This window comes from Clytia hemisphaerica, unplaced genomic scaffold, assembly GCF_902728285.1.
Source record: "Clytia hemisphaerica strain Z4C2 unplaced genomic scaffold, Clytia hemisphaerica genome assembly, whole genome shotgun sequence".
NCBI classification, from domain to species: Eukaryota; Metazoa; Cnidaria; class Hydrozoa; order Leptothecata; family Clytiidae; genus Clytia; species Clytia hemisphaerica.
Genome location: NW_027104088.1, coordinates 146,053 through 171,957, shown reverse-complemented (window position 1 = coordinate 171,957; position 25,905 = coordinate 146,053). Strand labels below are relative to the sequence as shown.

Below are 25,905 nucleotides of genomic sequence, written 5' to 3'. Positions count from 1 at the left end.
AAAAAGTATTTATGTTTAATATAATTTCAAAATTTTTATAAATCTAGATTTTATTGTTATTAGGCTTGTATTAAATTATAGGGTATTGTTCGTTGATTTAGATGTTACCTTTCTCGAATTTTAGAAATGGAAGAAACTTTCTCGTTCATCGAGGATGTCAACTGGCCCCTCCTCCTGAGATGAGCTGGAGTTTTTATAAGATACTTCACCAATTGTTCATTTGAAGACTTCAAAGTAACGAAATGACAGGTTAACGACCACCAACCAAATAAAATAGAGCATGCGAAAACTCCAACTTTTTTTGAACATGCGGGACGTAGACGTAGATCTTGGTTCGAAAACTACCCAGACAGTATTTTGTCTCCTAGATTAAGTATACAGTAGATTCAGCGTGACAATCATCCCCGACGGTGCCCTATTATTAAAGGTTCCATCCCACCCCATGTCACTGCGAAAATTCTTCAGATGAGATGGAGTTTTTATAAGATACTTTAATAATTGGTCATTTGAAGTAATGAAAATGACGCTTTCTTTAAAAAAAGTAATAAAATTCTTTTATTACTGGTTAACGACCAACCAAATCAAATAAGAGCTTGTAAAAACTCCATCTCATCCCAAATCCTTAGTGCTGAGAATCTTTTAAGTTTTTAATTCTATTCTTCTTTATTTTTACAGATAAAAACAATTTATATACAAAAAAAATAAAATTACGGCATCGAGCAGAGCTATCAGAACTTAATTCTGCTCAAGAAGAATATTGCGGGATTGGAAAATCGACTGTTCCATGATAATATATTTTCACCCTTATGCAATACTCATTACTGTCTTGATATGTGGAAAATGTTGTGAAAATACCGACGTGCTGAAGGTTCAATTTGCTATTGAGTAACGATGATTAAACTGAAGTCATATAATTTCGCATAAAGAACGATACCGTTGCAAAGAAAGTGAACAATTCCAATCGTATACTATGATTCCAGACCATTCATGAATGGTAAATTAAATTTCTTCTCCGTCTCCTCTTCACACTTAGCACACCTTACAATAATCTTCAATTCAATTCAATTCAGTTTTCAAGTGTCAAGAGTATTTTTACCGAAACGATAATGTCAATTGAATATCTACCTGGTCATGAATGCGTTTCAATAATAATATAATACCGCCAATTACCGCATGGACACTTTTTCGTCCGTTTTACCACCCTAAAACCGTTTTTTCGCACCTAAAGACAATAGACAAAGTGTAAAAATAAGATTGGATCGAGTTTAGGGTGGTAAACTAAATAATAAAGTGACACGCGCTTGACCATGCGACTACGGTCGAAAAGGTGTTTAGCAATATAATAATAATCATGGTAACATTAACCTCGAAATTCAAAATCAGACTTCTTTATTCTATTGAGTAATTGTTATACTGCTTCCTCAAAGCCCATTCCTTTCCAACGTCTATAATAAATCTTCCGATAACCCAACGTTGATGATGGTAAAGCAAAATATGCTACCACTAGATTCTGATGGTTGTCCACTACAATACTTAACCCAGAAACATGTTTCGAACCCGGATAATCCGATTTTTGTTCCGGATATAATGACGACCTTGAAGTCCGATTAAAATAAGATAATTGGCTAGCCTCGCCAGCTGTAAGTCTGTGTGGTTCAAAACAATATTTAACCATATTCCGAAGTTTTTTATCGGGATCACCTGGTAAATATTTACTATTGAAATATCCGTTTTGGATGTGTTCCGATTTCCCGATAAACCGTTCTTGGATCATGGGTGGAATGGCTTTTGCTCGGTGACTTTTGAGTGAGAATTTGATGTCTGTGTCACATTCTTGAGATATGAAGGAGCTGTAGGAAGCTGGCATTACTTCTTGTGTTGCCATCGGATGCAAGTAATCTAAAAAAGAAAAATCATTGATAAGGGTTTGATAAGAGTCAAATGGAGCCTAGACTTTGTAGCTGTTTGCACAGGCCTCATTCATACTTTAGATGCTTTTTATGTTTTGCAAAGTTACGTAATTTTCACCAACGTTCGAATCTGTAGTCTTCGCAAAAATCAAACTTTTGCTTCCATAATGGCAGACGTTGCTCGATACTTAACTTTACCAAACTTGAAAAACCTCTTTTAGTCAAGTCTTTCAAAATCAGACATCAAAAGACAATTCTTTGTCGAGATTCCATTGAAATTGTGCGAGGGGATGAGAAATGGAATACTTCCCTTTAGCCAGTGAGATTAAGAAAGATTAAGAAAGAATAAGAAAGTGAATCGTTATTTTACTGACCTTGACAACCAGATTGAGGGCAATCCCGGCTTTCTTCGAAAATACCAGAACAGCCGGATGGAGAGATACATTTCCGCTGTCTGGACTGACTTCCGCTGTGACATTCGTTGCGTGTGGCTGTGCAACGAGACCAAGCAGTCCATTCTATCCAATCTAAAGATTTTAAACGTTTTTAAAACTATAAAGCGAATTTTAAGACCTTTCGTCGATCTTCCTAAGAGCTGATAAGTAAGAAGTCTTGATTGTGTGAACTTTTAAACAACATTTCGGAGCAACGGCACAGTAATGGCACACAAATATTATTTGCCAATTTGTGATTCCATTTGATCTTTTATCAACTTAATAGATAGAATTGTAATTAATAGTTGATTTTGATTAGCCTCGAGCTAAGTACATTTTTCATCAATTTTAAGGTTAAGAAAACTACCATATCGGCCCTTATACGCCGGTCCTTATTTATTAGCGTTGCTTTTTGTCGCTGGCGTTGGTCCCTTTCACGCCGGTCCTTGGTCCTTAGTACGACCTCAATTTAATTCCTGCCTGAGGGACTGGAATTGAATTAGGGTCGGGCTGAAAATGGAAAAAATAGAGCCTTAGCGTAACAAGGACAGGCATGAAAGGGCCGACGCTAAATTAGGGCCGGTGTTAAAAGGGTCGATAAGTCAAGGGTAGACATAAGTGTCTAAACCAGTTCAGTCAACATACCTTGTGTTTTATGAAACTTAATCTTCTGTTCCATTTCTTTGTCTACATATGCCAGTGGTGGTGAAGGGATGGATAAAGAACAAACTTCAAAAGTACACCTCAATATTACGAGAAGCATACAAGGTATCTCCATTGTTATTGTTCTTTCTGAAAAAATAATATTTATTGTAATTTGACTAGATGCTGTAACTGACTGTAAGCGTGTATCTGCCAAAAATTTCTGCAAGAAAATACGTAAAATTTCAGATAATAATTAAGATAATAATAAGATATAATTTCAGCCAAAATTCACTCATAGTTAGTAGCAACACTGTAAAAATATTACCTAGAAGGTTGTTTGGTTTAGATTTTAGGAAAATAATTCTGCATATATGTATTTAGAGCACTGTTGAATTTTAAAAGGGATACAGATTTAAAAGGGTAATTTAACTTTTTGATTATGATAGTTGGAATTACGAAATACAAAATTTAGATTTAGTTATTTGAAACATTTGAAAGCCACTATAAATCAAATTCAATTATTTGAAACATTTGAAAGTCACTATAAATCAAATTTACCATGATATTTGTTGTCTTAGCAAGAGGTAAGTAATCAATTTAGTTTCATAGATGTGTCATTGCGGGGGGGAGGGGCTCATAGATATGTTTAGACGATCGAAATTTAAAAATTTGCTCGAACATAAATTAGCTTGAGAGTGAATTTCTATTCCTCCCCTAGTATATACTGTAATACAAAAAATGCAAAATGAAATACCACAGCTGATAGCTCTGAGAGTGCGAACTACTCAAGAATGAACATCGCCAGACAAAAAGATACCACCTCCAAGACTCTTCGAAGACTCTACCAGTACGTTTCTCGGAACCACAACACCTGCGCGTTGCTGAAGATTTATTCATTACACACTCTCCCCATATAAACTGTTATTACTATTCAGTAACACGCTCTGTTTCAAAGATGTTTGTGAAAAAATCTGCTTCCCATTTACTCATTTTCTGCATACTAAGAACAGATTTATTAACCGCCCCTGCTGTTTTATGTTTGAGAGTTCGAGTAAACGCTCAAACAAAACGACCCACCTTGTTTTAGTAGTTCGTTATCGCTTTGCGCTTGTCGGATAGTAGCGAATAGCGGCTACTAGTGGACCCCAATTTAATTGTTATTGTTTTTCGGCATTTTGAGCCTCATTCCAAATTGTTGCAATAAAAAAGTATTTTGCGCTTGAATGTTCATTTAAAAACAGATTTTTAGAAATGATATGATTGATTTTCGGATTCATGGTATTTTACTAATCAGGTCACCTTGCAAAAAACCTAGTGCAATGGCGCACCTTTTTAGCAAAGATGCAAGCTTAGGTCATTCTTTTAATCCATGAAAAAAACTCCTAAAAAGGAAGTTTTGTTTACAAGTTAGAATTTGTAGAAAAACAAGATTCAACAAAGCACGTTGTTTTGGATATGGTGCTCCAAATGTGACGTCAATAATAGATATGATAATTTTACACAAACAAGGATTAAATATCTTAATTAGCTTTCGATGATATCAAGTTGTCATCAAATTTTGTTCCTTCTCCAAATAAATGCTATCTGCTGCCAACAAATGATTACCAAGTATCTACAGCTATTCACTGGAGGATGTCAATGAACTGTTTTCCTTCCAATTTAATCAAAATTAAATAAAATAGGAATTATCGTTTCAATAGGTTTGCAAACGATATCATCCACCAGGATGCATCGTCTCTTATTTTCCCCCTATTTTTCTACTTTTCTATCTTCTATCCTGATTATCTGACTTTTTCAAGTGTTTTTAACTCTTTTCTAAGTATTTTTCTGAATTTTTCCCGTACCGGTGAAATAGGTCTCCTATCCCGGCTCTAACCACCAAATGTAAGCAACCTTGTTTTACAACCCCAATGCCCAACCGCTTGCGCCAACGAGACATAGCAGAATGCTAACATTCACAAATAGTTATAGCGTGCAAATTTACAGACCTTAATTAACAAAGCTCCCAACTGAACCCCCGTCTAGGTCCACAGATTGAAAAATTTCACTTGCATCCTGGTGGATGATATCGTCTGCCAACCGTTTCAATAGTACACTCTTTTGTTAATTATTTACCCTTCTTTGTTTCGGGCTCTTTTAGTTAGTTCGTAGGCATTTGTTACTTTCAACAAATACTCGGTTCTTTTCCATAGAATTTGACGATTTTTTGTGTGTTTAATTAATTATTGAGACCAACAAGTTTTTTCTCCAACCTTGTCTAAAAAAAAGCATATTTGACCAGACTTTACTGACACACCCTCTCACCTCACTCCCAGTCTGCTTACTATGGGGGCCCTAATATACCTTCATTTGTCTTCAGTCGGTTGAAGTACTTACCAGTCCAAAATTCACTACTAGAACTAAAGTCGAATTGACCCCCTAGCTAGCTAGTTTGCTTGCAAGAGCAGGATTCTTATATTGTCGATCCAAGGCACGAAAAAAATTACGATTCGCTGGTCTAAAAATTCGGTTGGCCGCCTCAAGTACATATTTACGCTAATCAATACACTGGGCTTGCTAAGAATTCGCCGGCTAAGAATCTAGAAATCGCCAGAATTAATTTTTCATTCGCCAGCCTACCAAAAACAAAGGAAAAACACTGAGAAGTATTCTGTCAACCTAAGATCAGTATTTTGCAGCACCTTATCGGCATTTTTACGCTGTCCGTTATCGCCTGTTTAGTGATTTTCGGAAGTTTTTCGCGTTCTTTACGGCCCTTATAGTAGGGGACAAACCCAAAGGACCAATGACATCTTTAATGCGACGCAAAAAGCCTAGACCATTTCAAAGAATGAAGTATTTCAAAGAGTTTTTCGCGTGGGGGGCTTTCTACTAAGGCCTAGGAATCTTTTAAAGACCTGAAAACTGAAGTCACAGGCAAAACCTCAGACTCCAAAAATTTGTTATACCAATCGAAAGCTCTCAAAAAACGATATGGATGACTTTTAAGTAGCGTTAAAAAGAAGAAACTTTCAAAAAGTCTACTTTTTGTCCGAGGAAAGGAAACTCCAGAAAAAATGCTCTTCAAAATGATGTTATGTTATGTTTTCATCTTGTGGTTTTAACGAGTCTATTGTAGTGGGAGTTCATTGTCATTTGTTGTTGTGCTTTTTATTTGCCTTGTAGCATTCGATATAGCAAAGTATTATTGGAAAAATAGGCCATTCCATTTTATATCCATACAGGGGGTGGTTGAACATTTCCAGAGGATAATCTGAGAAAAATTTCCAGGGGGTGTTCTTTTTGGACCTACCCCGGTGGAGGTCCTATAAATTAACCTGTGTTCGTCCGTCCGTTCGTTCGTTCGTCTGTTACCAACTTTTCTCAGGATTGAATCATAGGAATCTTTTGATTTTTGGTACAAAGGTGCAAAATGGCGATGGTCAAAATGTGACGGAGCCCGATTTTGAAAAAAAAAATTTTTGGCTTAATTGCAGCCAAAAAATGGCTGAAAAATAGGGTTTTTTGGACTTAGTGAAAAATTGGATCATTTAATTTTTCTCTTTTTTTGCATGAAAAAAGGGTACCATCATAGGTAAAAGTTGACTCAAGCAGATTTTCATTAAAAAATTATTTTGGCTGAAAAACGCATGTTTATCTATAAGAATCACTAGTTGTAAGCATAGATCAATGTTCTTATCCAAATTATTATTGTTATTATTAAAATAAAAAGATGAAAGTGTCACGGTGCGATCAGGGAAAAAGTTTCACCGTTGCTGTGAGACAGGGGTGTTAAAATCTGACTGAAACGATAATCACCAAATAAAGATATTTCAGGTCATAATTTACTTATGTCCGATAAAAAACCTTGATAGAAGCTAGATGAAAAATTCAGAAACCAAAGACAAAAAATCTTGTCACAATAGAGAAAATGAGCGTATGTAAACATCTTTTACTCATTTGGTGAATAGATTTTTGCTTAATGAAGAAAGGAGTGAGAGAAAGATGATATGTTTGCAAAAAATCTTTCTCGCGTTAGCAAAAAGAAAACTCCATCGTAGAGAATTTAGAAAGATTTTCAACGAAGCTAATTTGTTTTTATTGTTATCAAGCAACTGGTGGAGAACAGATTCTCCTTTTAGTTTTAAAAATACGTGAAGTAACAGATGAGCACATAGCTATTTACAAGAAGTGATTTAAGAGAGGAGAGTTGAAGTGGAGAAAATATTTTCATATGTAGTAACTTATAAATTTTTATTATTTTTGTTAAGAAATACACTCGATATACAATGTTGTGTGTCTCTTATTTTAAATTGAAAGGGACTTGAAATCATTTAATCATTTTTCTATATTGTAGGTTGTAGCACTACTATATAATATTGCTAATTTTATCGTTTCAGAGCTAGATATACTTATTAAAACCAAGGTACAAAATTAATGATAACTATACCAATATAACCAATTTCTGCCAACGAATCATATCAACGAAAATTTTAAAGTTGCAGATTCAATTCTTTGATAGAAGCAGCCGTTTCAGAGAAAGCAAAAATCACTGACAACAAACGCCCCATCAACAAAATTCAAGAAAACATCTTTTGAAGAAAGAAGAAAAGTGCTAGAGAAGAAAGAAGAAACCTAGATCATTTTTAATATAAGAAAAAAAAGAAGAAAAAAAAGCGAAAAAAAATAATAAAAAAGTAAAAAACCAAAAGAAAAAGTAAAAAAAGGGAAAGAAAAAAAAGAAAAAAAGAAAAAAGAAAAAAAAAAAAGGAAAAAAAAGAAAAAAAAAAAAACATATTTTTTGTTGTAAATAGGATTGATTTATTGCCCGGTGTCACCTATAAAGCGGTGGAGGGGTATTTGAATCATTTGCCAAAGAGTCACCTCTTGGCTGTCATTACGCTCATTACGCTCATTACGATCATTACGAATACTGAGAATACGAACTGAAAATACTACATTTGGACATACTTTTGAAATTGAAAGATTGAAGTTTTGTTTATCTAACAAAATAATGGGTAGAGGTAGACCAAAGGTACACCCAATACAAATAAGGGTTTTAAAGGAATACCACTTAAAACGTCAAATGCAAAAAATAATGAAAGTTTGATTCCATTCTCTGATTTACAGGGAAGAATTATACCACTGGGACTGAAAAATTTGGGTCAAAATGTTTGCTTTTTCAATTCTGTGACTCAAGCATTATATTCTGTTGATAGCTTTCGCGAATCTGTATTTAATCTTGATGTCGATAGCCCAATAAAACTTGCAATCAAAGAACTTTTTACCAAAATCGAATCCTCTGAAAACCCATTGGAAACATATCAGTTTATCAAATCTATAGAATTACCACATTATAACCATACTCTCCGAGAACAGTTTGATGCACAAGAATGTATGCTTCATATTTTTAATCAAGTAAATCCTCTAACAGCAGACCAGTTTGTGCCCAATGATAGTATTTTCTGTATATCATTTGCAGAATCAATTTTATGTCAAACTTGCGGTAATTTCTCTAACAAAGAGGTCACTGATAATATATGCCAAATACAGCTCCCAAACCGTTTCAGTAGAAATTCTATTGAAAATGCAGTTTCGAAAATGGTTAATGACCCATATGGAGAATTTCTCCAAGAAGCCTACGAGTGTTCTCACTGTCCCGTTCGTACAGTTGCCAAAAAATTCAGGACTTTATTCAATGTTTCTAATGTGTTAGTTATTCAATTAGTTATTTTCGGGTTTGACCAGGATACTTTCGTGTCTAAAAAGCTAGCCCCCAACTTAAACGTTGAAACACAATTTGAGAATGTTCTGCTGGGAAAGCTTCATTTGCAAGCAATCGTTTACCATCATGGCAATTCGGCTAACAGTGGCCATTATACTGCTGTCGTAAAATACGGAGAAACTTGGTATAGAGTTGACGATGAGAGTGTTGTACCCATTCCGAATGTTAAGTCTCAGTATAAAGTTGATGATCGTAGTGTTCCGTATCTTTTGATTTACAAAAAAATTAATGGAGAAATACCCACAACACCTATTGGAAACAAAAGCCATTCTGATTCTCAATATTCTCCTTCTCCAGACATAGTTAGTACTGGTAATGAAAATCCAACTTCTAAAGTCACACATGCTAATCTTGATGCCGCTGTAGACAACCCTTTCAAATCCTTTGCAACGATAAAAAATCTCACCTCTGAAACAATGTTGAGAAATTCCCTTCTTAAAGAACTTAATAGACAAAATCGTAAAGTTACTGAATCCAGAAGCACTCCCGATAAACCTTTTACTCCGGTTAAGCGAAAGCGAACATTATCAACTTCTTCAAAGAAAAACGCTATGAAAGATGTACGATATAATATGGCTGATGTCAAAAAGAGGTTGTTTAGAAAAAGTGACCAAGCTAGAAAGAGACATTTTCGGCATAACCAAGATGAATTTGAAAGGAAACAGGAGAAAGAGTCTGCTAAAAAAAGAATGAAAGAAACAAGATGTAACCAAGACGAATTTGAAAAAGAAAAGGTTCGAAAATCTGACCATGCTAGAATGAAGAATTTTCGGCATAATCAAGACGAATTTGAAAGGAAGCAAGAGAGAGAATCTGCTCAAAAAAGAATGAAGAATTTAAGGGATAACCAAGACGAATTTGAAAAAGAAAAGGTTCGAAAATCTGATCAGGCAAGAAAGATGAATTTAAGGGATAACCAAGATGAATTTGAAAAAGAAAAGGTTCGAAAATCCGACCAGGCCAGAAAGAAGAATTTAAGGGATAATCAAGACGAATTTGAAAAAGAAAAGGTTCGAAAATCTGCTCGGGAAAAAATGAAAGATTACCGAAGTTTTCATACAGCGCAACAACAAAAGGAGTTTGAAAAAGTTCAAAATGCTAGTATGGTTGATCCGTCAATAACTTTAACTAAAGCGTTTGAAATTTTAAAACAAAATTTTGATTCTGCAATAAAAGAAGGACCGACAAATAAGTGTCACATTTGCATTAAGTGGGAATATAAAGGAAATGGTAAGAACTTTCTCCATAAGCAATATGAAGAATTTGCGATGTTTGCAAAATGTGATATTTTAAATAAAGATTGTGACCCGGAAAAGATTTATTGGATTTGTTACCCGTGCGATAAAGCAATTAAAAAAGATAAGTTACCCATGCAAGCACAGACAAATAAGTTACAGCTATCGCCTAGAATTCCTGAATTAGATAATTTGTGTCCCATAGAAATGATGCTTGTGTCGCAAATTATTCCCTTCATGTTTATTGTACCAAAACATAAAGGTGGACAGCAAGGTCTCAAAGGGCAGTGCGTAATGGTTCCGGCAAATCTAGACAAAATTCAAAAGATTTTACCAAGAGTTTGTAGTGAAGAATTTTTAATATCACTCGCTTTAAAGCGACGTCTTACAGATAAAAGCTATGTGAATAAACAAAATATCCGACCTGCATTTGTTACAAAAGCTTTAGAAAAGTTAGTTGAAATAAATAAATTTTATGAGAATGTTGTACCTAATGCGAGATGGGAAGATGAAAGTTTGAGAAGAGACCCTGAATTATGGTCACTACTTACTGATAAAAATGCACAACCTCAGCAAGATGATGAAAGTGATAGTGATGATAACATTGAAGGCAATGATAAAAATCACGAAAAACAAATTAAAGATAACAAGCTATTGAGATTGCTCATAAACAACCCGCCCCTGTATCATCTGATGAAATTGTCAATATTGCACCGTGCGAAAACGAAATGCCTGTGTCATTCTATTCTGAACCAGATTGGGAAGCATTAGCTTTTCCAGGGCACTATCCTGATGCTAAGAATTACTTCAATACGCCTAGAGATAGGAATATAACTCCAATAAAATATGTCCATGCCAGGCTGAAATCATCAGATGATAGATTTGCTTCAGATCCTCAGTACATATTTCACGCTTTGCATTGGACGGAAAGCTCGAATGTTGCTAGTGCAATCAGTTTTTCACAGCAAAAACACTTTCAAAGTGATATTTCTGCAGGATCATTGACCAACCCTGATAACGTTAGACAAATGATAAATGATGACCAAATTTTCCAAAACTCATTCAAGAATATTAGAGGAACTCCACAGTGGTGCCATAACATGATGTTGGATGTTTTAGCTAAATGTCGTGTGTTTGGACCTAGCACATACTTTCTTACATGGAGTGCAGCATTATTTAAATGGACTAATATTATCAAAGTAGTCGCTACACAATACGGAGAAAATCTAACAGATGAAGAGGTGAATAATATGAGCTGGAGTGAAAAAGTTCAATATTTAAAAAGAAACCCTGTCACAGTAGCCAGACAAATTGATCACATTTTCAATAAAGTTTTTCCAAAGATGCTCATGAGCGGCATACATCCAATAGGACAGATTCTAAATTATGATGATAGAAGAGAATTTCAACATCGTACGGGGCTGGAACACGTCCATTCACAAGTCCATATTAAAGATGCGCCTAAAATCAATGAGAGAGACAGTAGCAAAGACAACGAGGTTATCGATTTCATTGACAAATATATCACGTGTCAGCTACCGGATAAAGAAAAATATCCTGAGCTCTATCATCTAGTTAACACAGTTCAAAAACATCATCACACATTTACTTGTAGAAAGAAAAGTGGATCAAGATGTAGGTTTAAAGCACCTTGGCCACCTTGTGAAGAAACTCGTATTATACGTGGAAAATACATTGATAAAAATGAGTATAGACAAAGCAAAAGAATTTTAGATAAGGTACTTGACGAAATTAATAATTGCAGTACAGATATTGAAAGTGTTACTCTTGATGATTTATTATTATCTTGTGATCTTTCAAAAGATGAATATTTCTCTGCATTAGATATTGTGCAAAGAAAGTTGACTGTGATTTACAAAAGGGAACCTCATGAAACTAACATCGGCCCATACAATACTGTCATAATTAGCCTTTTACGATCAAACATGAACATTCAATACGTTACAAATATGTATGCGGTGTTAGCGTATATTACTTCTTACATGTGCAAACCAGAAAGAAATATGAGTGAACTTATGCAAAAGGCACACAAAGAGGCATCTGGAAAAGCTGTAAAGGATAAATTGCGTGCTATAGGAAATGTGTTTTTGACTAAACGTCAAGTATCGACTCATGAAGCGATAAAAAGGACTCTGTCTTTAAAGATGCGAACCTCGAATATTGATGTTGAATATATTCCATCAGGACCAAAAGAAAAGCGATTAAGGATGTTAAAAAACCCATCCGAGCTAGCTAAACTCGATCCAGAATTCAAAAATGTTTACAAAAAGAATTTAATTGACAAGTATGCTAATCGTCCCAATAACTTAAGAGACATGTGCTATGCTGACTTTGCTTCCACGTATACTTATCCAAAGAAAAACGAAAATGAAGAAGAAGATGAAGTAATTGAATCTGACAATGAAACAGAAACTATCGAGATTAATGCTGAATTATCCAAAACAATTACATTGAAAAATGGCATGGGGAAAATGAGAAAAAGAAGCCGCGCGTGTGTAATCCGATATCATAAAGTTAGTAAACTTCAAGATAGAAATAATTACTACCGTGTGCTTCTCCAATTATACATGCCTTGGGAAAATGAAGATACCATTAAAGGAGATTGTGCAACATTTGAAGAAAAATTCTTTGAAGTTGAAGAGGTGATTATGCCAAACATTTTAAAACATGATTCTAATTTTAACCAACCAAATGAAATAGACCTGGACGAAATACCCGTTTATGATAACTCTGACTCAGAAAGTAGCAGTGAAGATGAACAAGGCAACGATTATGGTGTATTTCATCCAGATTTAATAGACTTTGATCAAGACAATGAATCTAATAACGAATCGAATGAGAACCCCTTGATACCTTTTACTGTGACAAATCAAAATCCTGCTATACCACGTGATTTGTTTTACAATATGTGTTCTAATTTCAACGAAAAACAGCAAAACTTTTTTAATTACATATTCAAATATGTCGTGACGTCGTGTTGGAAAAAGTTTCTTGGTAAAAGCTTTGACGGAACAGTTGAGAAAGATCTTGAAAGAGCCTGGTCAAAATTGTGACACACACCCATCTGTTCTTGTAACTGCATCAACTGGTAAAGCAGCAGCAAACATTGACGGAACCACCTTGCACTCAGTGTTGAAACTACCGATATATGGAAAGGGGACATACATTATTAATAAATCACTCAGCAATTCAAATATGCAAAATCTGAGAGTAAAATTCAAATACTTAAGGATTCTTATAATTGACGAAATCTCTATGATTGGTGACAAAAGTTTTGATGATTTGAATTTAAGATTGCAAAATATCAAAGAAAATAAAGATTCGTTTGGTGGCATTTCCTTGTTATTGATTGGAGACTTTTTTCAGTTGACACCTGTTGGTCAAAACTCAATATACGACCCAAAAGGTTTAAGATTTGCATGGAACGAATTCCAACTTTACGAGTTAGAGGAAATAGTTAGACAAAGTGGAGATTCCGAATTCGCTGAATTACTTAATAGGCTTCGTGAAGGTAACCATACGTCAGCTGATATCGAAAAAATTTCATCTTTCGAACAGACTGATACAACTGAATGGCCTGAGAATTTCATGAAAATGTACATAACTAACCGACTAAAAGATCAGCAAAATTCTCTTTGCTTGAGACAATGTAAAGAATGGGGTAATAAACATACCTCTTTAGCAAAAGATGAGTCAAGAACTAAAGTTAGCTTAAAGAAAGATATGCCAATCAATGAGACTGCAGGGCTACCAAAGGAATTGACGATATGTGTTGGAGCTAGAGTCATGCTCACGATCAACAAAGATGTTGAAGATAAATTGATTAATGGCTCAACCGGGATAGTTCGATACATTCAAGGGCTTAGAAACAACAAACCCTCGGGTATGATATTGGTTCAATTTGACAATCCCTCATCTGGTAACAAACTGAAAGACTCGAGATTAAAATATGAATACAAATCATGCGTTCCTATTTACCCAGAAACAAAAACTTTCAAATTCAATGACATCGAAATTACAAGAAAACAGTTCCCATTGATTGTTGCATTTGCTACTACGATCCACAAAGCACAAGGTAGTACATTGGAATACGCTAGTGGGAATTTAGATCAATCAACTAGAAGTGGGAAAGGGTTAACACCAGTTTGACCAGGGCTTCTATACACACTACTTTCTCGTGCCACATCTAGTAACAATATACATTTATTGAATTTCAAGCCTGATAAACATATTGTTGTAAATAATAAGGCCCTAAAAGCAATGGAGGAAATGAGATCGAATAAGGCTTTATTGTTAACTCATCCGTTGGAAAGAATGCACGGTCCAAACTTGTGTCTTTTCAATATTAGATCATGGAATATGCATATTGAGCATTTCCTATCTCAAGAAATTTACACCTCTAGATGCTGCTTGCTATGTTTTACAGAAACTGGTAGAAATACTGCCAAAAGGGTGGAGGATAATCCAAACTTATCTACTTGGAAAACATTACACAAACAAACAGAACATGGACTAGCAATAACTTATGATACGAATCATGTTCAAATAATTCAGTTATTAAATACAGTTAGTAACATAGAATTACTTCCGTCTTTGGTCATGGTCAATGGTGAATATATTCTACTCGTTCTAATTTACAGACCTCCGGCAAGTTCAATTCCTTTGTTTATACAATCGCTGCAAATCGAACTCGATCAAATTGGACAGCAAATTGACGTTGCCACATACTCGACAGTAGTTCTTGGTGATTTCAACTTGCCTGATAACAGAAATGATCTGAATGAATTATTACCACCGCATATCTTTCACCAGCGTTGTCAATATCCCACTCATATCGATGGAAATATCTTAGATCTCATCTTCCAAAATAATTGCTCCGATGCAGCAGGGTGGATGCCATCTCCTTTCAGTGATCACTTTGCTATTTTTGTTAACCTCATTCCATACTCTTAGAATTTTCATAATTGATAATTAAAAATTCGGTAATTCAACTGTATATTTTAATGTATATTTTGTTTAAATGTAAAATGTATATATAGGACTAAGTAAATAAATAGAATTAAGTTTGTAATTGCTCCCCCCTTCCCCATCCCCAACTCCGCCACATAAGTCGCAATCTATGATGAAATGAAAACTGAAAAATGAAATCAAGTTTGTTGTTACTTCAGTTTTAATTTATTTCTGAATGATTGTTTATAGTGTCAGTATTTTTTTGCTCTTTTAATAAACACTGTTTGTCTCTTTCAAGATTTAATCACTTTATGCTTTATGGATTTATACCTTTCATGTTTTAAAGAATTTATTGCTGCCTTAAATTTTCATTTTTTCATTATAATGTTCATAGTTAGATGTACATGTTTTACCAGGTAGGTCCATAAAAGTATCGCTTGTCATTTTTCTTATAGGGGGTAAAAAATTATTCTAATATTTCCAGGGGATAAAAGATTGATTTTTTAGTTCGTCCACCCTCACTTTAAGGTGTGAGAAGAATGTTTCGAAGCGTATTTTTGAAATTTTTGAAATTTTCTAAGGGACAAGCAAACATTTTCAATAATTATTTTTGACTTACAAAGGTTCGTCCACCCCCTGTATGGTTTTTAATGGAACAGCCCAATTACAGCTGGATATTGTGAAAGAACAGCACTACTAATCTGGAAAATAATAAGCAAAGCAAATTGACAACATCGGCGAAAAAGTTTTTTAGCTTAATTTAACGAGGTTCTCAATCATGACGCTCAAAGTTTTGCACGCCAAATTATTCAAATAGTTTTACGCTTTAAAGATATTCCTTTTTAATTCCTTTTAAAAAGCTCACATCAACACTGATATTAAAAGGGAAGGGATTTTCAAGAAATTGCCACGTATTTTGTTACTGGTTGTAGACTGTGAACATTACAGTTCGAAACAGAACGGTTCCGAAACAGTATGTTGAAACAACATATTTGAAACGTCAAAAAAGAAAGCAAAACGATTTGAAACAGTTACGCTCCACTATTTTCATCGGAATGGAACTGCTCTGTTTCCTCGCTCCGAAACCAAAACAACAAAACAAAACTGTCCCTATCTGCAACAAAAACCACATTACGAAACTCTAATCTGTGGGCTTTTAACCAAGCGAAATTGACGTAGAAGACCTACACTACCGGGTGTCCCAGAAAAAAGTCCTCTTTGAAGTGATTTTTCTCGAGTTCTATAAACTGTTAAAGAATCAATATTTTTGCATTGGAAAGAGGAACGATAAACTTAAATTTTGATGGGCCGTTTGTCAAATTTGGTTACCAAGATCTAAAGTTATAGTCTAAATGCTAAAACATTACTTTTCAAAAAAGTCGAATGAAAGTGAAAAATGAGGGTATTAAATCTTATTAAAAAAACCATCATAAAGATTTTTCTTCTAATCTCGAACATCGTTAAATATGTCCATTTCTTTTTTACATCATCTGTATGGACAGGACAGGATTTTCATCAATTTTACTGATCACATCTTTCCTGAAACGGGTGCCGGCCGATAATTATTCACATTGAAATAAATTTTGTCAAAGGTTGAACCTCATTTCTTGTAACAAGAAGTGAGTTGAGATGGATAATAAGCTTTGCTGCTTTTTCTCTTTTCAGGGATTTAGATTTTTTTGATTGGTTGGCGATTAAAAAATTAACTTCGGCAAATTTAGGCGGCGAATTCTTAGTTCAACAAACGCATTGATTAGCATTGATATGCACTTGATGAGGCGGCAAATCGAATACTCAAAACCGGCGAATTGTATTTTTTCCGTGCTTTAGACCGGCGAATTTGCCGTTCGCCGGGCCAAACTAAAATGCCTGTTCATTAGTAGGAATTTCACAAACTCTTTACTCGATAAAATGACTAGAAAATTGGTTTCCCTACACAGGGAGGTAGTTTGTGATTCTGAGTTTACGGGTGGTTGGTTTGAACGGTTGTTTGTAAGAGGCAGTTCGTAAAAGTATGCCTCAACAAGAAATACTGTGTATTTTACAGACTAAATCGAGTAGCCGTGAAAATGGTGCGGTGGCAAAAACTTATCGTCATGTGATCTCTTTTATTCATTTCTTGGTAGTGGTGACATAATAAAAATAATAACAATAATGACGGGTTGTATTTTTTATGCTTAGCTTTTGGAATGCTATGACACATTTTGCAGACCAGCTAATTAAGCTGAATTCCTTCTATCGAATGGGTTGGTGGATTGATTGCTTATTCAATTTCCCAGAATTTTTCAGCTATTTTTATTTAGTTGTGTTACGTTGTTGTGAACCCTGGACCCATCACGGGAGGCCCTCTCACCTTTTTGCAGGCTTATTTTTTTATAAGATAAAAACCTTAAAAACTGATCTTTATCCAATTAGATAGTGTTTTATAGTGTTTAGCTTCTCTTTTCCTTGCTTGAGAAGGGTTGAAGGTTCCTCCCTAGCCCTTTCGGACTTTGAGCTCAATGGATTGACTGGCACATTGACCACGATAGTATAACTTGGCTCAAAAATGTTAACATACTTTTTACTACATGTTTTTTTATAAGCATACAAAAATTTGAAAGCAGGCCCTACTTCGATTTTTAGGGTGAGGGCTTGAAAAGGCTGAAAAATGCTTAAGGATGCTTATATCCCAAGCAAAATTTTTGGAAAATTCCGAAAATCCGTAAAATCCAAGCCAAAGCAAAAATAGGCAAAATCAGGAAAATACAAGGTAATGCTTAGAATATGCTTAAATTTTTTCCTTAATCTGAGCCTAGATATGCTGATAAGTGAAATGCTTATAAAAAACATGTACTACTTGGATTATGACGATTTATTTTCAAATGGAGTCTCAGGAGGGGGTTCACGGAGGAGCGGAGTCAGCCCTTTTTTCGAACGGTACCCCCTCCTGAGACTCCATTTGAAACGTCCCAACCCTTCCCCCATCAAGACTGAAGAAATTAATCTCGAAGCATTGCTTGAAGATAATTTGTTTTTAATTAAAGAATGTAATTATAGCAGGTTAATTATTCCTTGATCATCATTATTTACGGAAAAGAATCTACTGACGTCATCAAAATGATATTTTTTACTCCTGCCTTTATTCCAATCCAATGTTAAATGATCATTTGTAATGGAAGCATTTTGTACATACGAGAGCCAGGAGCCCAAAGATCATGAGAAACCCTCTTAAAGGTAACTAGGAAAGCCTAGGACCAGCCTACCTTGTCGCCTACCTTGCCGCAAAAAAACTGTTTCTAAACTTTCCACTTTTGAAAGATTACATCATCATAAACGTTTATCATTTTCGTCAAGTTTTGTCATATAGAAACTAATGTATTACAAGATAATTACCGCCAAATTCCTCTTTTACTACTATTTTCTACGCCATTAGCATAATTTATATTCATAAGGAAGACTCTGAAAGCTTTTATGTTTGGTTTATAAGAACCAAGGTTGGTCTAGCTTTTAGTAGGTCGAGCCTAGACATTTTCTTTCAACGTGAGCGATGTTTTGGATTCATACTTAACCCTTTCCGGACGAGAGAAAGGCACTTTTTGAAAAAAAGAATCAAAATATTTCGCACGACGCTTCGCGCCGAGATATCCTCGTTTGAAGTATAGCCATTAGTATTGGGCACCCCTCGGCTCGTGCGTCCAGAAAGGGTTTCATAATATTCATCGCCGTTTTTCAGCGAGCGTTTCATTTGTTAAGATTCTAGCCAAGCCCTGGGTGTAGTAGTGTTTTATGCGTGTTGTTGATCAAATATGGTATTCTTATAAAAAAAGAAAATACGTATTACTTTTGGGCGGATGCCAGCAAGGACATCCACCAGCATTAAACCATGGGGTGAACATTTCTTGTGTCAAATGTTTGTTTCTGTTGATCACCATTATGTAATCATACTTTCATATAAAGAAATATTTTTGTGGGAAGATACCATTCCTAATGTTTGCTAATGGTGCAGAAATGGTCGACTGAAAGTAGTTAAAGTAGTAGTAAGGTTGATTTCTTTGATGGATTTTGGATAGTGTTAGAAATTCTTTAATAGGAATTTGTTTTAATTTTGTGAGCTCAGAGTTGATTTTGATAATGTTGTTGTCCCCAATATTATCGGGGAATTTCATTGAAAAGATTGTTTTAAAACCATCTCTAATAATCTTTCCACACCGTCTTTACGCTGGTGTTTCATGAATCTAGTTCGATCTCAATTAGTAAGGGATGGATGGAAACCTCTGTGTTTGCCCGAAGAGTTGTTTTTTAGCGTAAGAAATCACATATGTTTGGAGTATTCTCTAACAGCTATCATAGCGTCTCATCATAATCTTCAATTTCTCAAATGTTTTTAGGAATGCAAAAGTCCATAGTAACAACTTCTTCAAAATAAATCGGCAAAAGTCAAACCATAATGAAAATGGTAATGTCATATTGCAAAGCAGTGCTTTTATACATTTTCTGTATGTCTTGCCACGCAGTAAGAGATCTATATCGTGATCTTGATGGTGGATTTGGTGAAGAGCTGGATTTCTCGCAAACCAGTGGCCGATCTAACCAAAGAATTATACAATGCGATCTTGGTGATGATTTCAAAATGTTTGGTACGCCAAGTCGAACTGCATTTGTAAGTCATTTAACGATAAGTATTATTAAAACCTTTTCTTATTTTCTGGACGAATGGTTTTTTTTGAGTCAATTCATCTTCACCATCATTGAATACACCTTTTCGACCGTAATCGAGCGGTCAGGTGCGTGCCTCTTAATTATTTAACTATCCCCCTAAACTCGATCCAATCCTTTTTTAAACATTTTCTATTGTCTATAGGTGCGAAAAAAGGACTGGAACGGTTTTAGTGAGATAAAGCAGACAAAAAATGCCCGCGCTGCAATTGGTGGCTACGGTTGAAAAGGTGTATATTGTATTGTTTTTTAGAAACGTGCAAAGAAGATTAATAGAGGTAAAAGAGTTTCCTGACTGAGAAGTTACATTATATAAACCATTTTTCTGACCACAACAATTTTTTTTCTCACACGAAATGTACAGGTTCATTTCAGTGGTGTGCTCACCTTTGACCCATCAACCGCGAGAGAAATATCCACTCTTCGATGTCAACAAAGACCTGACTCCACTTTGGATTTCATTGCTCCTTATTGGCGTCATTACGACCATGGCAAGATTTCAATTATGGAATATAATAAAAATGCTGTCGTCGAACCCCCATCATCATTATTACCGTCAATAACGACGATACCGACCGTGTCGTCTGATATATTGTCAACAACGGTTAACATATTGCCGATAACGTCTACAGCTTTACTGGCAACACCTGCTATGTCAAATATAGCGTCTTCTGAAGTGATTTCTGCAACGTCTTCAGTGATAGCTCCATCGTCTTCGATTAAAGATCTAACGTCGTCAGTTAAATCTACGCCGTCAACATTCTCAAGCATTCCTACGTCAATAGGATCCTCCATCTCATTACAATCTGAATCAGTCTCACCTTCTCTAAGTATTGCTGCCAGTAGTTTTATGTCGACTCCAATACAACCAATGCCGACAGAAAGTCAAGCTCCAATAACAACCGAATCAACTCAAATAGACGAACAAATTGACCAACCAATGACGACGGCGCAATCAAATGACCAATCAACTAACGGCATAGAGTCTATCAACCAATCAACAGAATCTGCAACAACTTTCGAGCCTGTCATAAACATAGTCGTCGATGAAGACAACCACCGCTCACGGCGAAACACCGACACCGACAAAGACACGTCAAATCTTCTTCAATTCCCAGTAAAGTTTCTACCAGATATTGCTACAGATTTAAAAGAAGCTTTTGAGACGGGTAAAAAACTGAACCGTGTGACCGTCAAACAACGTAATAATTTGACAGCGGATAGAATCGAGAGGGTGATTGCGTTCACTTGGTTTGATATGTATTCGGATGCAGAAACCAATAGTTTGGGAAGGGTAAGTTAACTCTTCTTTGTATTTGTCTGGACAGTCGACGCTCTCTAAATCGATTTTCAATGGGAATGGAATTTCCATAAGTGTCGCTTATACGAGTTTCTTGTTGACGGTGACTTTCAATGTTATCGAATGAAGAAGCACATCCAATAGTACAATGTCGAGTTAGAGAGTGTCAACTCTAGATAAACCTTTGAGAATGCACTGAACGTTTTCAAGATGGCGAATCACAAAGTGCACTACATGTTTTTTTTTATAAGCATACAAAAATCCGAAAACAGGCTCAGAAATGCTTAGATCGAAAGCTTAATAAGGCTGAAAAATGCTTGAGGGGATGCTTAAATCTAAAGCATAGATTTAGGGAAATACTGAAAATCGGTAAAATTCCAGCCAAAAAAAGCCAAAATCAGGAAAAAAACATATTTCGTAGGCTCAAGTAATGCTTACCATATGCTTAATTTTCCCCCATATCTGAGCCTAGATATGCTTATAAGTGCAATGCTTATAAAAAAAAAACATGTAGATCTTAATTTTAGAATGATGATGCATGAAATTCAAAATGAAGGAGGTATACCATCTGGGCTATCCAATCATAGATTTATAAATCCCGAAGGGCTAGATGGCGTACTTTTGCTGAAAAGTGTGCCGTGGTTAGGTAGGAAATCCTATATCTAAGTCACGTGACATTACAATAGAATTTCAGCGCTTGACCAATAATAAGATTTGCGGGTTTTCGAAAACAATAGCAACAATATTTTTTCCGATATTCACTTTTTTTGCCTGCGATGGCTTAAAACACGACATTTAGCCCTTCGGGCTTTTTAAATCTATGTATCCAATGTGATAGCTTAATTTAGAGAGTCTATCGAATATGTTTATCTGCTCCTCAATAAAACTTAACCATTGAGATCAATGTCAATTGAATATCTTCTACATGACAATATCGATGGGCAAAAAAATATCAACCTCGAAATTTAAAACAACCCAACCCCAACTTTCAGACCATGTGCTTTATTCTTTGGACTATGTTAAGATTTAAGAACCCAAATAAATCATATAATCCAATTCACTATTCTGTTTATTACTGTTTATTATTCACTTTTAAGCGTAACCGCCACAGCTTTCAGACGTTGCTCATCAAAGTTGGTGAACAGTGGTTTGCACAGAACTATTATGCTGTCCTCTCATCTAATGGTAATTTTAACGTCAATAAAAACGAAGAGGGTCAAACTTGTGGGCATGCTTCGGTAAGTTGCGTAGACGATGCTATCGTCCGTTTTAGAGGGTCAGTAATCGCGAGAAAATGTATAAGTGCATAGTCAGGGCGTTAGGGCGGTTTACGGGGAATAAGTGGCGGTAGAGCTTGGAGCAAATATTGTAAACACCTCTGTAAACCACTGCTTACTCCTCCCGAATTTATCACACCTCCTAAACTATTCCCTTTTTAGCGATCTTGTGTAGACGATAAGATCGTCTATAAGTTGCGCGCCCTTACGCCCGATGCATTATACAAGATTCCCTCAGTCTCTTTTGAAGAGAATTTTTTTCAGTCATCAAAAGAAGAATATCTTATTTTACTCTAAATAAAGTCGGTTTAGTCTATAATTGCTTCATTTTGGGGTTACTTAGAGGTACTATTTCAGGTCCCTCCGACAATTAGTCGCCCCCTGTTTAATAAGATTTGAAGACACATTTTTTGATGTATTTGTGAAGAAATAAAAATTTCAGTACCCAAATAACTCTTACTTATTTTACTCTTATTATTCACTCTTACTTATTTTATTCACTCTTACTTACTTGGTTATACTATTGCCTACTACACCCTGGCTGGTATATATGTTTTTCTTTTCAATTTCAGGTTGGGATAAGTCGCTTTTTACCAGATACTCCTTCAGACGAAGTTGCTTTCTCTCGTGGTGTTTATTACCTCGTCAATATTCCAAAAATCTTCGAAATTTTCACCAATGAATATAATTGGAGAGATCTGGGAAGTTGGGTTTATGATCTAAACCCTGATGTCGGTAAGTTCATAATTATTACCGAGTTATGTATGTGTATTTTTCTGCGACGGAGGCGGCAAGGTTCTAATTTGTCCTGACTGATTGAGGACGACGGTAAATCAGTACTTTTACCGTCCTCGATTTAGCGGGTCAAAACTGCGGGCTATTCCAAATCGCTTCAGTCACTTTACCGTCCTCAAAAGCGAAATACATAAACTCGCTATTAATTTGTCAGTGAAGGTTGAGAGTCTATCGCCATGCTACCCTAACACCCTGCCTGGATTGGAAACGATTGGGATTCAAAGTGATGTAAACCTTTAGTTGAATCCTTCCTTCACGCCACCAATATGTAGTTTTTCTTTTAATTACCAATAGGTAGCAATGTAATACAGGTGGAATCGTTTTATGTTAACGTGTGTAAGGAAAATCTTCCGCAAGGCTTAGAAGCTTATAATTTGTGTTAATTATACAGTTTGTCAATCTGGGATCCTCGCATGGCCCCGAAATATTCGAGCACAGTGGAGTCCCTTTTGAACCCCTTACTTACCGAAAAAAGTTAATGTAAATCTAAAATGCAAAAGAAGACATCTGACTGTGCTACAGGACTATAATAAATCGATTTCCATCCTCTCCATAGAAAACCAACCAACACCAATCACTTTCAATTGTGTTGAAGACAGTCAAGATGACGCCAAATGCATCATCCTTTTCGCATCATCAGAAGCTCGAAGCAACAAGAAAAGAAGACGAAGGGAAACTAACTTTGTTGAGAAATTACTCGTAAAGTTTTCGGAAACCTCACACAACGGTCACCACACGACGAAAAATTATCGGGAAAAACGAGTATTCACTACATTCCCACCGACAGTGCCCATCACGACTAGCAAATATTCTCATAAAACACGGCAACGCAGTACAACCTTTACGAAAGCTCCAATGCTTCAACCCCGGCATACTTTCTCTTCTATCTCGTCCATCGGTACGACGACAGCGAACCCAAATAAAGCCGACGAGCTGATCACGATTTCCGACGGATTATTTACGATCCCGACCATGCCATCGTCGGTAGAACCAAACAACAAGCCTCTCAACATTTCAGAAGCTGCTCAAATCATTGCCAACAAATATTGCCGATATCGTGATCCAGGGCTTTACAAACTGCCTTTAATATGCGATGTTTTCATTTCTTGCAGCTTAGGAGGAAAGGCCACGCCTATGGTCTGTCCGAAAGGAACTGGATTCAACCCAAGGATTAACGTGTGTGACCATGCTTCTTATTATGAGTGCAACACAGACAACATTCTAGGTAAGTGTCACTAATTACTTTTGGTTTATCAAGTAACATTTTGTACTAAGTGCGAAGTCTTTGGAATGACCTTGCGCACCATAGCCGGATCCTTTACCTTTAACCTACGGTCGGTAATGTCTTTTAAGACATGATTACCTGAGGGCTAACTTTTTATTTGCGCTAACGATTCACCATATACCTTGGGTTCCATTTGTAACTTAAGTTAAGGTTTTTTTAAGTTCAAATAAACTGTGATATAATCTTAATTGTTCAAGTTTAGCTTATTTCTCTTCGTTTAATTTTCAGTTAATGCGCTGATTCCAAAGAGTCAGGCCCAACTAAATCACCGGAACTTCTGCGAATACCAGGGTTACGGTATCTATCCGGATCCATCATCATGTACAAATTACTACGCATGCACCAATGCCCGGTCAATACGCATGTCATGTCCGGCAGGTTTACAATTTCAACCGGATGAAACGAAGAAAAACGGGAGATGTGAATTCGCATACAAAGTGAATTGTAAAGAGGGAAAAAGAACAGATGAAATCGCATAAAACCTTTATGGTGAAGTTCTTTATTCATGATATTCATGACGTAATGTTTTATACGGAAGCAACAAAAATGACCAGATGTTTGAAACTAATTTCGAATTTAAACAATAAAACTGGTTGCAAACACCGCAAACATTACGTCATGAAAAGTTCTTAAAGTATGGACAGCTCATCAACTTAACGACGTAGAGGAACAGTTGAGCCTCTATAAATTGAACAAGCACGGGATACGCAAACTTTCTAGTTATAGAGATTTCAAATTATGGAAATATGTAGATTTAATTTCTGATTTTATATATAGCGCATTATCATAGCTTTTTAGGTTTTATTAAAATATTTATTGTTTTTTGAATTACAAATTGTATACAAAATAGAAAATAAAATTTATTTAACTTTTATGACCGTTTTTATTTTTACTTGTTATAATAGTACTTCTCTTTCGGAAATATAATCAGACATAAAAAGCTACTTTAAACCACGGGAGGGGGGAGGATGTTAAGTATTTCAATTAGTTGTCTTCATCTGCCTGGGGCTGCTAGTTTTGGTAGCCATTTACTTCGAACATCTTTGAAATAAAGGTCGCTGGAAGAATATTCTTTTTACATCTGATTTCTCCTTTTTTTCTAGATACCAACTTAACCATTGCTTCCTCAAATCAAAATCAACCTCTATGGTTTCCGGAAGATTTTACAAGATAAAAAAACTCTACCCTGTCAAACGATTATCTTCAGTAAGCATGCAACTAGATTGCTCTTTTTAAAATCATTGAACTTCCTTTTGCCAAACCATGGCCAAGCCATGGTCTTTAGAGTGAATACGTGCCATGCACGGAGTATCAGAATCTGCTCGGAGGTTAGTGTGGACATAAAATGGACCTTTTTTTTAGTTTTGTGCGAGATCTGGCGAGATTGTTTTTTCCTGAAAACTATTGAACTTCTTTAATATTTGAACAACAACCTCATTTGTTTGAACAACAACCTCATTTGTTCTTCATCTTTTCAAGTTTGCATTGTTTCCACTATAGCGCCCGGATTGAAATGAGGAAAGTTCTACAGTATGCTTCTCCTTAGAAACTGCTTGGCACTGGTGGATTTCGGTGGATAAACTTTTGCTAT

At 35.6% G+C, this 25,905-nt stretch overlaps 2 protein-coding genes and 1 long non-coding RNA gene across 4 annotated transcripts; 2 read left to right on the top strand and 1 right to left on the bottom strand.

Moving 5' to 3' along the window:
• Positions 1-637: 637 nt before the first annotated feature.
• LOC136812678 (uncharacterized) lies at positions 638-3,132 on the bottom strand. Its single transcript, XM_067069204.1, has 3 exons — positions 2,990-3,132; positions 2,285-2,437; positions 638-1,899 (listed from the first exon to the last, which is right to left on the bottom strand). The coding sequence occupies exons 1-3, from the start codon at positions 3,120-3,122 to the stop codon at positions 1,409-1,411; spliced, it is 777 nt and encodes a 258-aa protein (XP_066925305.1). The 5' UTR covers positions 3,123-3,132; the 3' UTR covers positions 638-1,408.
• LOC136812679 (uncharacterized) lies at positions 3,055-25,880 on the top strand. The gene is made up of 3 exons (XR_010847383.1): positions 3,055-3,112; positions 25,418-25,520; positions 25,815-25,880. It is a non-coding gene; the product is annotated as an uncharacterized lncRNA (long non-coding RNA).
• Positions 19,328-25,163, top strand: LOC136812677 (uncharacterized). Of its 2 annotated transcripts, XM_067069203.1 has the most exons (7): positions 19,328-19,601; positions 20,022-20,951; positions 22,055-22,195; positions 22,807-22,969; positions 23,586-24,254; positions 24,543-24,833; positions 24,941-25,163. In XM_067069203.1, the coding sequence occupies exons 1-6, from the start codon at positions 19,389-19,391 to the stop codon at positions 24,791-24,793; spliced, it is 2,367 nt and encodes a 788-aa protein (XP_066925304.1). In that variant the 5' UTR covers positions 19,328-19,388; the 3' UTR covers positions 24,794-24,833; positions 24,941-25,163. The 2 variants fall into 2 exon arrangements, with proteins under 2 accessions (XP_066925304.1, XP_066925303.1); XM_067069202.1 differs by having other exon boundaries at positions 24,543-25,163.
• Positions 25,881-25,905: the final 25 nt, after the last annotated feature.

Bases quoted from the DNA above. Each gene is read 5' to 3' on its own strand.
- LOC136812677 (XM_067069203.1), top strand. From the start codon at position 19,389: ATGAAAATGGTAATGTCATATTGCAAAGCAGTGCTTTTATACATTTTC. The intron at 20,952-22,054 runs GTAAGTTAACTC...TTCACTTTTAAG, and splicing joins AAACCAATAGTTTGGGAAGG to CGTAACCGCCACAGCTTTCA. The intron at 22,970-23,585 runs GTAAGTTCATAA...TCCTCTCCATAG, and splicing joins TGATCTAAACCCTGATGTCG to AAAACCAACCAACACCAATC.
- LOC136812678 (XM_067069204.1), bottom strand. From the start codon at position 3,122: ATGGAGATACCTTGTATGCTTCTCGTAATATTGAGGTGTACTTTTGAA. The intron at 2,438-2,989 runs GTATGTTGACTG...TAAAATCTTTAG, and splicing joins TAAGTTTCATAAAACACAAG to ATTGGATAGAATGGACTGCT. The intron at 1,900-2,284 runs GTCAGTAAAATA...TTTCTTTTTTAG, and splicing joins CCCTCAATCTGGTTGTCAAG to ATTACTTGCATCCGATGGCA.